The sequence below is a fragment of the Urocitellus parryii genome, chromosome 7 (genome assembly GCF_045843805.1).
Source record: "Urocitellus parryii isolate mUroPar1 chromosome 7, mUroPar1.hap1, whole genome shotgun sequence".
Lineage (NCBI taxonomy): Eukaryota > Metazoa > Chordata > Mammalia > Rodentia > Sciuridae > Urocitellus > Urocitellus parryii.
In genome coordinates, this window is record NC_135537.1 from 150,005,994 (window position 1) to 150,022,782 (window position 16,789).

At 32.8% G+C, this 16,789-nt stretch overlaps 1 protein-coding gene across 1 annotated transcript in view; it reads right to left on the bottom strand.

Moving 5' to 3' along the window:
- Positions 1-16,789, bottom strand: part of Brip1 (BRCA1 interacting DNA helicase 1) — a 146,183-nt gene that overhangs the window by 71,426 nt on the left and 57,968 nt on the right. The window contains exons 13-15 of the mRNA XM_077801069.1: positions 14,392-14,557; positions 14,140-14,280; positions 9,957-10,118 (exon numbers count right to left, since the gene is read on the bottom strand). Of these exons, the coding sequence (XP_077657195.1) occupies positions 9,957-10,118; positions 14,140-14,280; positions 14,392-14,557 (469 nt within the window). The remainder of the gene's footprint in view (positions 1-9,956; positions 10,119-14,139; positions 14,281-14,391; positions 14,558-16,789) is intronic.

The following is a 16,789-nucleotide window of genomic DNA, read 5'->3' on the forward strand; positions in this document are numbered from 1 at the left end:
TTCCATATAAAAGACAGAGATTGGTAGAACTGAAAAAAAAGATCCAACTATGTTGTCTACAAAAGACACATTTTATATTCAAAGGCAAAGAGTCTGTAAAAGGTTTATTATTCAATTGTAAAAAGGAAAAGTATTAATCATCCTACAACACAGATGAACCTTGAAAACAAATATGTGAAATGAAGAATTCAAACACAAAACCCCACATACTATATTATTCCACTTATATGAAATGTCCAGAAAAGGCAATTCTATAGAAACAGAAAGTAGATTAATGGTTACAAGGGGATGGGGGGTGGGGGTGACACCCAGACAGGAGGAGGAAGTAGCAAATGAATGCAGAAGGGTTTGTGGGTAAGGTTTTCTTTTTGAAGTCAGAAAAATGTTCTGTGATTAGGTAGTCGTGATAGTTCACAATTTTGTGAATATACAGAAAACTACTGAATTCTATACATGAAAGATTTATGTGGTATGGGGAATTATATATTAAGAGATCAGTTTCTTTTTAAAAATAGAAAGGAGACTGACTTAAATTTAAGAAAAAAATTACAAGAGGTAATAATGGGGAATGATATTGGCCAAGTTATATTTTTACATTGTGTGCAATCCCACCATTATGTTCAATTTAATGCACCAATAAAAAAAAAATGGAGAAAAAGGAAAAAAATTGATAAAAGGGAATTTAGGCTTCTATCTTAAATTTTCAGATTTTGAAAAAGAAAATTCAAGATTTTGAAAAAAAACTAATCAAAATGAGTAATTAAATAATAGAGAATAACTCAAATTTATTAATTAATAAAAAACTTATCTACTCTATAGTATAATATTGATTCCTTAGGAATGATGCCTGCTTTAAATATATTTTTTAATGTAATGCAAAATAAATAAATTTTAAAAATCATTAAAATATATATATATATTTTTTAAAACTGTAAAATAGTAATTGTTCTCAATATGACACACCAGCCAGTTTGGTGGTGCACAATTGTAATCCCAGTGACTCAGGAAGTGGAAGTAAAGGGATTATAAGTTCCAGATCAGCTCTAGCTACTTAGCTAACTCTGTCCAGTATGGCCCCCCAAACCCCAAAAGTCAAAACTTTTCATGTCCTTAATGTTATATGCCTCAGGATGAATGAACTTTTAGTGTGGCATTTGCCTTCTCCATAGATGAAATAACTAGTAACCCATCTATTGTGAATTTAGACTACAGCATAACTATATGATATTTCAACATAAAACTTACATTTGCAGTGTTTATTTAATAAATCAACATCTTATTGACTTAAATGTTATCTATCTGGAAAGCAGACTTGTGATGATAATTTATGAATCAACTTACCTGTGCCATGGGATACCCAGGTATCTGTTTAAACATTTTTTGATAGGTCTATGAGGGTTCTGGAGAGAGTAACATTTGAATTGGTGAACTTAGTAATGTAGAAGGCCTTCCTAAACAGAAGGGAATCATCCCCTTGAGAACTTGAATAGAACAAAAAGGAAGAGAATGGTTGAATTTTCTTTCCCTGTAGCTTACGCTTGGACACTGACCTCTTCTGCCCTCGGTGTTTCTAGTTCTCAGACCTTCAGATTCACACTAGAATCATTAGCTCTAAAGCCTTTGAACTAGACCATGAGATTTCCTGGGTCTCCAGCTTGCAGATGACAAGCTATGGGACTTCAGCCTCTATTATCACAACTTTCTGTCTTTATCTTTCTGACTCTCTCAGTTCACTTCTCTAGAAAACCCTGACCAATACAGTCCCTTACTCATGATGTGTCATTTATAGGATTTATTTTAATTGTTAGAAAACAAGGTGAAGATACATTCAGAAGCATATATATATATATTTTTTTTTTTAAATTTGGAAAATTACTGTTTCTTTTTTTTGTTTGTTTTTTATTGGTTGTTCAAAACATTACAAAGCTCTTGACATATCATGTTTCATACATTAGATTCAAGTTGGTTATGAACTCTCATTTTTACCCCAAATACAGATTGCAGAATCACATCGGTTACACATCCACATTTTTACATAATGCCCTATTAGTAACTGTTGTATTCTGCTACCTTCCCTATCCCCTACTATCCCCCCTCCCCTCCCCTCCCATCTTCTCTCTCTACCCCATCTACTATATTTCATTTCTCTCTTTGTTTATTTTCCCTTTCCCCTCACAACCTCTTATGTGTAATTTTGTATAACAATGAGGGTCTCCCTCCATTACCATGCAATTTCCCTTTTCTTTCCCTTTCCCTCCCACCTAGTGTATCTGTTTAATGTTGATCTTTTCTTCCTGCTCTTCCTCCCTGCTCTGTTCTTAGTTGTTCTCATTATATCAAAGAAGACATTTGGTATTTGTTTTTTAGGGATTGGCTAGCTTCACTAAGCATAATCTGCTCTAGTGCCATCCATTTCCCTGCAAATTCCATGATTTTGTCATTTTTTAGTGCTGCTATTAAGCATATATATTTAAAACCTGTATGTTTGAATGTAGTACAAATCCAATTCAAAAATGAATGTTGAGAATTGCCTACATGCTTTTTAGTTTTCAGGTAAATCAATATGTTATATTCCCAACAATCTCCTGCTTATCGTTTATAAAGTCTAGAATGTTTCATAATGTAGACAACAAGAAACAGGCACTTTAGCTGAAGCAAATTATTAGCCAGAAAGAAATTATACAGAAAGATATTTAAAGATTTTAAAATGAAACAGAAAATAATGAAATTCTGCTTTTAATTAATGAGTAATGTCTATATTTGTGACTACTTTCACTTCAAATGTTAGCAAAAAAAAAACTATGAGTATCAGAAATAAAAATTGTTAGAAATAGAAGACGCTTTCAAACATGACTGATATAAACCATTACTGTTCATGTTGCCAACCTGTCTGCAATAAGAGGCAGTAAGGCTTGGTGCCTGTGACTCAGATGATTCATTCAATATATGTCTCATGAAAGACAAAGTATCCAATAAAAAGAAAAATGCTAATGCCCACAAATTTTAGTGTTATTCTTCATCAGTGAGTTATTGACCTTTCTTTGAGAGTTATTTACAATGTTATCATAATCAGATATGTTTTAGAACTCTAAATTATGTGTACACAAGACAACAACACTTTATTAGTTATGCCACCACTATGAAATGGTGTTTAATATTTAGAATAGCTAATAATTTGCTTCAGCTGAACTGCGTGCTTCTTGTGTCTACATTATGAAACATTCTAGACTTCATAAAGGAAAAGCAGGAGATTGTTGGGAATGTAAACAGATTGGTTTACCTGAAAACTCAAAGCATACCAATTTGCAAACAATTCTAAACATTCATTTTAGAACTGGATTTGTACTATATTCAAACATACAGATTTTCATGTCAAAATTAAAATTTTTTTGTATTAAAACACCAGAAAATCTAAGGAAAGACAGAATAAATGGAATAAAATAAAAGGCAGAATAAAAGTACATAATTTATGTACTTCTGTTAAAAGGAAAGTGATAAAGGCACTGTGGTTTAACTATTTCATTTTACTGAGGATATAAAACATTACAAAGTACAGAGATACATCATATTCCTGTGTGGGAAGAACTTATATCCTTTCCAGATAAACATATTTTAGCGAACTTTAAATCATATTTGCAATGCAAATTTTATTTGGATTAACATTTTACTGTTTAAAAAGGTAACTTTATTGAGGTATAATTTACATACAAAAATGCACTCATTTTAAGCTAATGAATTTTGACAAATACACTTTAAAAACTCCCACCATAATCAAAAAACAAGATATTTACAATATCTGAAAAAGTTCTTTGTGCCCTGTTGTGGGCTGAATTGTCTCCCAAAATTTGTATGGTAGAGCCTGAATTCCTAATACCTCAGAGTGCCACTGCATTTTGTTAGAAACAGAAAGTCCAGTGGTCCATTTTCAGAACACAGTATTTAGTTTTAAATGTAAAATTAAAGAGCTGGAGAGGAGAGAAGAATAAAAAGTTACAAGCAGTTAACACAAGAGCACAAAAATTCACAGCCTCTTGGGGCTGGGGATGTGGCTCAAGCGATAGCGGGTATTTGTTTTTTAGGGATTGGCTAGCTTCACGTATTGGCATACGTGCTGCCTGGGTTCGCTCCTCAACACCACATACAAAGATATTGTGTCCGCCAATAACTAACAAAAAATAAATATTAAAAAATTCTCTCTCTCTCTCTCTCTCTCTCTCTCTCTCTCTCTCTCTCTCTCTCTCAAAAAAAAAAAAAAAAAATTCACAGCCCCTTGACAAACAGAAGGTAAGAAGGAAGAGGCCCAACTGTGTATGTGACAAAAGGCACTCAATCCAAGGGAACTTTCCCACCTCAAGACAACAAAAGGAGATGGGACAACTAAAGGTATATTTCTTTAAAAAACCCAACAGGGACAGAAAAACCTAGGTGATGTGCTATGCACCCCACAGTACTCAGCCAATGAGGAACTGGGGGGATTTTGCACTCTAGGAGATAAAACACTGGTTATACACAATCTGACCACCAGGCACCGGATCCTGCAAGACCATCATTCAAGTAAAGCCTTACTTTTTGTTGTTCCCGTGTCTCTTAATCCATTCTTTGGGCTTGGAAAGGTAAATGTGTTTCTTACAATGTGCCATAAAATTACCTTTTCATGTCTGTCAAAAGCCACTTGATCATAGATAGAATTTTGGACTATATTTTGTTGCATAGTTGTATATGACAATCCTTAGGCTGATACCCAACTGTCTTGATTTACTGTGCCTTCTGTTGAAACTAGGTATTTAAATCCTTCTATTCTATTCTCATTTATTTTCCTAAATGTCTTTTACAATCTATGCATTTTTGTTTGAATTACAGAATTAAAATGTCAGTTTATTTAAAAAAAAAAAAAGCCTAATGGAATATTTGCCCAAATCATCATGAATAGATAAACCAATTTCAGGAGAGTAGATACCTTAACAATATAGAGACTTCTAACCTATGAACACATTTCTCTACATTCACCTAGGCTTACATGTGTACTTTGAAATACTTCATCAGTATTTTGTACATTTTGGTATTCAGATCATGCATATCATGGACACATTTCATCATTTCATACTTTACAGGCTAGTCTAACTAGTGTTATTTTTATTTCACTTCTCAATTGTTTATTACTATTATATACATATAATCTGTGAATACTGATTCACCTCCTTATAAATTGAGAGCTTGCTGTACTCAGGTATTAACTGTTATAGGTTCTTTTTTTTATTGGTTGTTCAAAACATTACAAAGCTCTTTTTTTTTTTTTTCAGAGTAGAAATTAGAAATTTATTAAAGGACAGAAGAAAAGACTTCTCCCGGAGGAAGAAGGGGACCCAAAAGGTGGAATCCCCATTACAAAGCTCTTGACATATCATATTTCATACATTTGATTCAAGTGGGTTATGAACTCCCATTTTTACCCCGTATACAGATTGCAGAATCACATCGGTTACACATCCACGTTTTTACATATTGCCATACTAGTGACTGTTGTATTCTGCTATCTTTCCTATCCTCTACTATCCCCCCACCCCTCCCCTCCCATCTCCTCTCTCTACCCCATCTACTGTAATTCATTTCTGTAATAGGTTCTTATATACTCCTTAGAATTTTCTAAGTATACAATCATGATGACTGAAGAGAGACAATTTTACTTCTCTTCAATCTTTATATTTTTTAATTATTTTTCTATCTTACTGAACTGAATATAATACAAAAGTAGGGAACACAGACATCTGTATCTTATACCTAAGAGTAAGGAAAAAAGCATTTAGTCTTTCAACATTAAGTAGGATGTTAACTGTGGTTTTTCATAAATGCCTTTAATCAGGTTAATCTTTGTTTACTAAGAATTTATATCATGAACAGGTGTTAAATTACATAAAATGCCTTATCAAGTTTTTGAGATGATATGTGGGTTTTCTCCTTTATCCTGTTGATTTGGTGAGTTACACTGATTGACTTTTGAAAATAAAACTGACTGATTTCCTGGAATAAATCCTCCTGGGTCATGATGTATTAACCTCTTATATATTAATAGATCAGATTTACTAATTTGGGGGTAGCAATTTTTGAACTCACATTGGTTTCTTCCTGTTTTTTTTTTTTGGGGGGGGGGTGGTACTGAGTATTAAAGCCACAGGCACTTTAAAACTGAGCAACATCCCCAGAACACCTCGCCCCCCAGACACACTTTTCTTTATATTCTATTTTTGTTTTGAGACAAGGGTATCACTTAGTTACCAAAGCTGACTTTGAACTTGTGATCCTCCTGCCTCACCTTCTGGAGTTTCTGGGATTAAAGGTATGCATTACTGTGCCCATCTAACTCATATTGGTTTTTTCCAATTGTTTCCTTGTAATATTCTTATTTGGTTTTGGTATCAGAGTAATAATGCTTGTGTGATGATGTAGGAGTTCCTCCTCCTCCTCCATTTTCTGAGTTTTGAGTAGAAATGATACTTTTTCATGGTAGAATTCACCAATCAGAGCAATTGAGCCTACACTTTCCTTTGCTGAAAGATTTTAATTAATAGTTCAACTTGTGCAGTGTACATGTTCAATGTATATGTTCTTTTTTTGAATTTTTAATATTTATTCTTCTAGTCTTCGGTGGACACAACATCTTTATTTTATTTTTATGTGGTGCTGAGGATTGAACCCAGCGCGCCGCACATGCCAGGCGCTTGAGCCACATCCCCAGCCCCCAATGTATATGTTCTTGAGCCAATTTTTTACAATCTGTTTCTTCCAGGGAATTTATTACATATAAATTGTTTAAATGCTTGACATAAGCTGTTGAGTATCTCTTTATTATCTTTGTAATGTCAATGGACTCTATAATGACGTTCCTTCTTAATTTCTGTTATCAGTAATTTGTCTTCTTTTTATCTTGTCTTGCTTGCTAGATTTTATTAATTTTATTAATATATTTTCATAGTGAGGACAACTGTTGGTTTCATTGATTTGCTTCTATTATTTTGTAGTTTTCTACTTGATTTTCACTTTTATTTTATTTCCTTCCCTCTACTTAGTACTAATTTTCCATTTCCTTTTTTCTAATTTTTCCATTTCCTTTTTTCTACTAGGGTAGAGGTATAGGTTATGATTTTTTAAAGATTTTTCTTTTTTTCTAATAAGCATTAAAGACTACAAGTGTCCATAACCACAACTTGTGTTGCAATGCACAAAGTATACTTTGTATTTCCATTTTTACTCAATTCAAAATATTTCAGGAAAAAATGGCTGAAAATTCCCCCAATTTAATGAAAGGCACAAGTCTACATGTAAAGAGGCTCAATAAACTCAAAGGAGGGTAAACCCAAAGCATCCCAAATCATGAGACATGATTAAACTGTATAAAGCCAAAGTTAAAGCCTGATTCTTGAAAGAAGCAAGAGCAAAGAAATATCACATCAAAAGGATCCTCAATAACATCATCAGTCAGGCTCTCCTCAGAAATGTGGGCAGCCAAAAGAGCTAGGAAAGGTTCAATCCCCAGTACTGTCAAGATACACACACACACACACATAACTGTCAGAATTATCCTTTGAACAAGAAAGAGAAATTATGACAACATATCCAGACAAATAAAAGCTGAGGGAATTCATTCTATTAAACCTGCCCTACAAGAAATACTAAAAGGAATCCTTCATTTCAGAATCAAAGGACTGTAAGGGTTGGGAGTGAGGCTAAGTGGTAAAGCACTTCTCTAGCATGCACAAGGCCCTGGGTTCACTCCCCAACACCACAAGATAAAATAAAAGAAACACATATGTTGGAAGTCCATTAAAACAAAATGAATCAAAGGACTCTAAACAGTAACTTCTATCATTAGAAATAAACAAAGATCAGCAGTAAATATAAGTACTGGCAAATATAAATTCAGTATTATTATAATTTTGGCTTATAACTCCATTTTTTGTTTCTCTATAGGATTTAAAAGACAAATACATAAAAATTATAAATTTGTCACTAGGCACAGATGAAATCTGCAACATCAATAACATAAAGGTAGGGGGAGCAGTTTAGGAGTCTATATAGTTGAAATCAGGTGGGTATCAATTCAAATCAGATTATTATAACTTTAGGTTAATATATATATATATATATATATATATATATATGGTTAATATCTATAAGCCCCATGGTAATCACAAAGAAATATCTATAGAATATATATAAAATAAAATGAGAAGGAAATGCTAATGTGTCACTAGAAAAAAACATTAAATGAAAGAGAAGTGTTGATAGAGAAAGTAGTGGGGGAAAACCTATAATGCACAGATAAGATCAAAAGAAAAATGGCAGAAGTCTTTTGTTATCTGTAATTGTTTTATGTATAAATGTATTAAATTCTCCAATCAAAATGTTGATACTAACAATTAAAAAATTTAAAAATCCATGATCCAAATAAATTGACTCTAAGAGATTCATATTAGATCTAAGACTTGAAGGTTAAAAGAGAAAAGGAAGGCTGGGGATGTAGCTCAGTAGTAGAGTGCCTGCCTAGCTGTATGAGAACCAGGTTTCAATCTCTGGCACTGCCAAAAGAAAAGAAGGGACAGAAGGAGGGCTGGAAGAAGGAAAGAGTTAGTCTATATAAATGGTAACATCACACTTAATGATGAAATGCAGAAATCTTTCCCCATACCTATAAGGAACTCAACATCAATATCAGTTTATGCCACTTCAAGATAGTAGCGGAAGTTCTAGCCAGACATAAAAAAGAAATATAAGGTATACAAATTAGAAAGGAAACAGTAAAATTATCTCTGTTCATAGAGAACATGATCTTATATAATAAGAAAACCCTAAAGATTACACCCAAACATCCCTCTTAAAGGAAATGAATATTCGGCAAATTTATAGAATACAAGATAACCACAGAAAAATAGTTGCTTTTTTATACACTAATACTAAACAACAGAAAAGGAAATTGTAAATTTCATTTACAACAGCATAATAAAGAACAAAATACTTGGGGATAAACTTAACCAGAGAAGTCAAAGTCAGTTCACTAAAAACCTAAACACTACTAAAAGAAATTAAGACATAATTCAAAGGAAAGACATTCTATGCTCGTGAATTAGAAGACTTACTTTTTTTAGGATGATAATAATACACAAAGCAAAATTTATCCTTAAATGCACACGGAATCTCAAAAAACTCAACACAGTCAAAACAATCTTGAAAAAGAACAAATGCCACATCTCTACAATAAAAGTTGACTTAGATTTTAATAAAATGTGATATTATTTTGGCAATTATATGTGGCTTCAATGCTTTGCATAGTGAGAGGACCAAAATATACCATATAATTTCAATTTAACTAAAACAAAATAATTAAAAATCAGAGTGACTCTAAAAACAAGAAAAAAGTCTCTTCTGGCCAGATACAAGAAGCAAAATAATGGGCAATAAAGAAATCTGAATGTGAATGAAACATTTAAAAGTACAGGGGCTGGGGATGTGGCTCAAGCGGTAGCGCGCTCGCCTGCCATGCGTGCGGCCCGGGTTCGATCCTCAGCACCACATACCAACAAAGATGTTGTGTCCGCCGAGAACTAAAATAAATAAATAAATATTTTAAAAAAAATAAAATAAAAAATTAAAGTACAATTTGTGAAAATGAAAAAGAATACTCCTTTCCAATAATGAAAATACCAACTTGCCTCTAAAAATAAAAATCATATACACAAAAGTAGTACTCTTATATAACTAACATTACTTGCAGACTTTTATTCTCTTAGACTTTTAAGTAAATCATGATAGAACAATCAAGAAGTATCTTAATAAGTATATAAAATAATACACGATTTCAGAAAACTATAATTATTACCTTGTCACTTCTCACTCTAGGAAGTTTATCATGGTAATCTTACCTGATCTTTTCAGAAGCAAAGGAAACAATAATATTCTCTTACCTTATATGATGGTAAAAAACACAAAATTCCGTGGCTCACAGTCTGGCATACAGATAACAAAAGTGCTCCCACTTCATCCTGGAACTCAAATGTTTCGGTATGCTGGAAGGTAGCACAGAGATTCCGCCCCTTAGGGCCTGAACCAATGGTACCAACCCAAACCTAGAATGCAAATACTTAAATATTAGAGTTATGCTTGAGGCAAGAAAATCAGTACTTGGGTGGAACTATTTACATATATAAAAAGAAGATCAAGCAACAAATTTAGCAGAAATTTATTTTAAAATTGTTGGGAGTTTTCTCTATTATCTTTAGTTGCATACGATTATGTTGATGTCAATTCAAATCAGATTAAAACTTTAGGATAATATCTGTAATCCCCACAGATAACCACAAAGAAAATCTAAAAAATATACACAGGATAAGAAGAGAAAGAAATCACAATGTGTGAGTACAAAAAATTAAGTCAAAACAAAAGAAAACAATGATGAAGGAAATAAGAAAAAACAGTCAAACATATAAGCTTAGATCACTCAATTCTCTTAGAAAGGAAATTATTTGAAAGCAAAAACTGTCTCACTTATCTCTACTTTTTCAATACCTTTCTAAAAATTAAGCATATAACAAGTATTTGTGGTTAAATAAGTGAACACATAAAATGAATAAATTAGGTCTATATATCAACAGAGTAAGATAATTCCAAAATATTGGTAGCGAAAGCTGGTATGATTTGCCATAGGTAAGTCTAAATCTTAACAGGAACTATTTTCACAAATTCACTGGTATTCAAAGATACTCAGACATAGAAAAGCAGACCCACCAAATTTTACATTTATTTGCAAGTCATCTACATTCACAGATCTAGCTTTAGTCTGGTTATTTTAACTGGAAGAAAGAACAAACTGTATTAAGAATCTAAAGACAACATAATAATAGATATTGCTGAAAAATAAAATATCCTGTATTTTGAAATTATATGAGATTGAGATACATTTTACAAGGTAGATCTTATGGGTACCACTTTAACCAAATCAACAAGTATTAAGACAAACTGATATTATTTATCTCTTGATATGAAGCAAGGGGAAATAGCAATGTTAACCTACACAGTATTCTTGCTCAATCATAAACTTACGAGTAAATATTAAGACAAATCCAGATCAGAAGATATGCCTCAGACAACTGGACACTTAAATCTTTAGAAATGTCTTGAAAAACATTAAAAAAAAAAAAAAGGCAAGAGAACTATTGTAGTAGAGACTAAAGAGATATGAAAACTAAATGTAACATAGAATACTTAATTGGACTCTGGATTAAAAATAAATATGAACAATTGTAAAAAAAAATCGTTAATAATATTGGAAAAAAATTTTGGAAATAATTAGAGAATATGAATACTGACTTCATTGTATCAATATTAAATTTACTTGTGTATTATCACAGTATTTTGACTATGTGAGATAACATGTTTACTCTTAGAAGACACATGCAACTTTTTTTTTTTTTTTTTTTTTGTGTGTGTGTGTGTGTGTGTGGTACTGGGGGTTGAACCCAGGGCCTTGTGCATGCAAGGCAAGCACTCACTCTACCAACTGAGCTATATCCCCAGACCGAAACATGTAACTTTTAAGGGCAAAGTGTCATGATGTCTACAAATTACATTTAAATAATTTAAGGGCTGGGGTTGTGGCTCAGTGGCAGAGAGCTTGCCTCCCACATGTGAGACACTGGGTTCAATCACCAGCACCACATAAAAATAAATAAATAAAATGAAGGAATGTGTACATCTACAACTAAAAAAAAAAATTTTTTTTAATAAAAAAATAATTTAACTAAAATGTGCAATATTTATATCTTCCAATATTTATCTACACATCACTTATCTACCAAAGTGTAGGCATACACGGAAGGAAAGAGGAAGACAGGGAAGCAAATATTACAAAATGCTAACAATTTGATGAATCTAGGTGAATAATAGAAAGATACTTACTACATCAATATTATATTTCAACTTTTGTGAAATTTATAATTTTTCAAAATAAAAAGTTGAGGGAGCCAATGAATGAATGGATAAGATATATAAGATATGGCAAGTACATAAAATAAACTACTATTCAGCCTTCAAAAGAAAATTCTGAAACATGCTCTAAAATAGATGAACTTTGAAGACAATATCTAACAATAGACATCCTTTACAATATTATGCCAAGTAAAATAAGTCAGTCACAAAAAGATAAACACCTTATGTTCCACAGATATAAAATATCTAGAGTAACCAAAGTCATAGAAACAGAAAGTAGAATGATGATTACCAGGGTCTGGTGGGGAAGAGGAAATACAAAGTGTTTAATGAGAGTAGGCATTTGGTTTTGCAAGATGAAAAGTTCTTAGACTGGTTGTACATGTATGTGAATATACTTAACAAGACTAAGTTGGACACTGAAAAATGGTTAAGATAGCCAGGCATGGCAATGCACACCTGCAATATCAGCTGTTTAGGAGGCTGAGGCAGGAGGATTGCAAGTTTAAGGTCAGCCTGGGCAACTTAGTGAGACTTTGTCTCAAAATAAAATTTAAGAAAACATCTGATTATGTAGCTCAGTGGTAGAGCACTTGCCTAGCATGTGTGAGGCTCTGGGTTCAATCCTCAGTATAAACAAAACAAAACATCTGGACAAGATGGTGCAGGCCTGTACTCTCAGCAGTTTAGGACACTGACTCAGGAAGATCTCAAGCCAACCTCAGCATCTTAGGGAGGCCCTAAGCAACTTAGTTAGACTCTGTTTCAAAATAAAAAATAGAAAGGGCTGGATGTAGCTCAATAGTTAAGTGCCTGTGGGTTCGATCCCTGGTACCAAAAAAATAAAAAATAAAAATAAATAAATGAGTAAAAGATGATAAATTTTTGTTGTATATTTTACCATAATTAGAATTAAAAACTGTGGGGATTTTTGGTACCAGAGATTTAACCCAGAGGTGCTTAACCACTGAGTGAAATCCCCAGCCCTTTTTGTTTTGAGATGGTCTCACTGAGTTGCTGAGGACCTCACTAATTGGCATGCATCACTGTGCCTGGCATAAATAACTATTTTTAAGTTGGCGGATAGTATTATAGTATGACAGAATACAGCTGCACACTGAGAATTATTATTATTATAATTCAGTGATATAACAGGTTAAATGGACTTTTGTGCAATAGATTGAAAACTTCGTGTGTTGGGGGAATTATTGTGTAGCTGGGATTATAGGCATGTGCAACCAGCTGAGAACATAATTAATTAAATTCTACAATAACACTGTTATAAGAAAATATAACTTCCTATATTTATTTGTGCCTCTAGGGAAGGTATATTGAAATGTGGAACCTGTATTCTTAACATCATTACTGTTTATTGTAATGTTTCTCAACAGGAGTGTTTGGGATTTAGAAAGCAAATTCTCAGGGAATGATAGCTTATCTATCATTCTAGGCTCCCAACTACTAAATGTCAATAGTTGCCTCCAAGTAATAGCAAGAACCAAAACTTTACTACATATATATCAGTGTACACAGTTTTATAAAAAACTAGAATTCTATTAGGCACACAGATGGTATTAAGCATATAACTAACCACTTCATAAAAAGGAGTATATGGAATAATAACAAAATGACAATTCAAACATTTCTAAGAAAAAATTTTAAAACAGATATTGTTATAATAAATTAAAATACTAAATCATAGGACTTATATGAGTATTTCTAGTTCATTTCTGTTATTCAAACATATACCTAACACTTGCTAAATGCCAGGTATTAATCTAGGTATAGAAGAAAAAGGGAGACATAAAAAGAAGAGTAAAGATACACCATAATCTAATGGAAAAGAAAACACAAAAGTAATTTACTGTAGTTCCTACAATAACAAAGTCCAAATAATCTTGTTTTTAGATTTTATAGAAAAACAAAAAGTTATTTAAATGAATAATTTGTAATACAGCCTTTACATTCAAAGTTAATGAACTAAGGGAATACTAGTAATTAGTATTTCCTTTTATTAACAGGTTTTCTTTTATTATAAAGCTTAAATGTGAATTTCCTGTCAGGGCTTGTTTGTTGGCAATTCAGGTGCCTTCTAATTTGGAATTACACCGAGGTTGAAAATACTGTGAGCCTTAAAAAAAAAAAAAAAAAAAAAAAACTAACCTGTGAGTTATTAATGACATGATTAGCCTCTAGTTGAATAGCAAATGTAACACCAAGCTCTGATGAAAAGGATTTCATTGGTGACAATGTACCAGATGTCAAAACAATTGTCCGAACTTTGCCATTAATATCTGAAAAGGCCTAAAAGAAGACATTAGATATATAAAATCTTCTTTAAAAGAGTTGAACACATTCATTTAATTGTTGGCATTTACTAAGAAGAGAAAAATTTCATTTACAACACAAGCTTACCACAGCTGGATTTAAGCACCAAAAGTTTAGCACACGAACTGCAATTTTCTGTCGTGAACGTTTCTTATTTTTTGGTGGAGCCAAGAATCCATTTTTATCTGAAATATCAATCTGATTTGTCCAGGAATAAGTCTGCTGAATAGCAATTTTATAATCATCTGCAAATCTGAATGCAAACAAATGCTAATTAAATGACAAAACATTATAACATACAATGACCCAGCTATATTGCACTACAAAAACTGATGATTATATTAAAACTGAATTGTGCAGGATGTGTTGGCTCATCCTAGTAATTCCAGAAGTTTGAGATGTGGAAACAGGAGGACGTCAGCAAGTTTAAAGCCAGCCTGGGCAACTTAGTGAGGCCATCTCAAAATAAAATTTAAAATAAGGACCTGGGCCAGGTGCAATGGTGTATACCTGTAATCCCAGAGGCTCAGGAGGCTGAGACAGGAGGATCTTGAGTTCAAAGCCAGCCTCAGCAACAGCAACTCAGTGAGACACTGTCTCTAAGTAAAATACAAAATAGGGCTGGGGGTGTGGCACTGTGGTTGAATGCCTCCGACTTCAATCCCTGGTATCCAAAAAAAAAAAAAAAAAGACCCAGGATGTATGTAGTTCTGTGGAAGAGAGCTTGCCTAGCATACTAAAAAGCACTGTATTCAATCCCTAGTACCACCACCCAAAAAAAAGAAACCCAGAAAGAAAGAAAGACTCAAATGAGAGACCTGGCTTCCCCCTCAAAGACAACATTCTCTCCACATGAACTAAGCTAACTTCAATAATTCTGATGTAAATTAAGGCATCAGATCAGAATCTACCAATGCTTTTGGGAAATATTAGAAATCATCTCTCTTTCCCTCAACACACATTTCTCAATTCCATTCTTAAATATTACATAAATCATGGCAGAACTAGAATTAAAATTCAGGCCTCCTACCTCAAGTCAGAGTTCTTTATACTCTCTACTATATAATTTGTTACAAACCAAAACAGTATTATAGATAAATAAACTAAAAGGCAGGTTAAACTTTTAAATTACATGAGAAAATAATTTTTGTTCAAAGTTTAAAAAATATTAAGCACATAGTTTTTAAGTCCCTTTAAAATCTGGGTTGTCTTCATCTTCTTTTAATGAAGGTTCTGAAGCAAAAGATATATGATTCCATCCAGTTTATAACCTCTTTCAATAAGTCTATAAAATGCCCTAGGCTTAAACAGAACAAAATGTCCTCATTTCAATAATTCACTGCTAATTCACTCCTAGAAAGATTGATGTCAAAGTTTAAGTCAGGGTTGTAATAAGTGGAGAAAATTTTATAAAAATGCCAGGAGCCCTAAATACAAATCTCTAGAAGAAAGCAAAGGGAAAAGCTTCGTGATATCAGATTATAACTTCCTACATGTGACACTAAGAGAAAGGCAACAGAAGAAAAAATAGATAGGTAGATTTAAAAAAAATCTTTTCTGCTCAAAGAACACTAACAAGACGTTAAAAAAACAACACAGAGGATAGGAGAAAATAACTGTATATATATATATATATATATATATATATATATATATATATGATACAGGACTAATATCCAGAGTATACAAAGAACTATTACAACTCCATAATAAACAGTGAACAATTAAAAATGGGCAAAAGACATAAATAGATATTCTCTATAGAAGATACACAAGTGACCAATAAGAACATGAAAAGATTCTCAACATCTCTAGTCGTTAAGGAAATACAAATTAAAACCACAAGGAAATATCATTGAGTAACCATATATCTTTTAATATCCATTAAGATGGTGTGTGTATGGTAGTAATTAAAGAGTGAGCCCACGGGATCTTGACTACCAAGCTACACTCCCAGTCCTTCTTATTTTTGACACAGGGTCTTGCCAGGGCTGATGAAATCTTCCTGCCTCAGCCTCTGGAGACACTGGGATTACAGGTGTGTGCCACCATGCCTGGCCCATTAGGATGACTATTATACAAAAAGTGCAAAACAGTAAACATTAGCAAGAATGTAGAGAAATGAGAACCACTGTGCATTACTAATCGGAATGTAAGATGATGCTATGGAAAACACTAGGGCAGGGCTGGGGTTGTAGCTCAGTGGTAGAGCGCTTGCCTAGCATGTGTGAGGCACCAGGTTTGATTCTTAGCACCACATACCAATAAATAAATAAAATTTAAAAATTCATCAACAATGAATAAAAATGTTAAAAAAAAAGAAAACACTATGGCAGTTCCTTTAATGTAGGATGTAATCCTACATCCTAAATGTAGGATTATCATATTATCTTGCAAATTCTACTGCAAGGTAAATAATTCACCGAGAAGAACTAAAAGCAGGACTCAAATAGATACTGTACACCAATATTCATAATAGCATTAT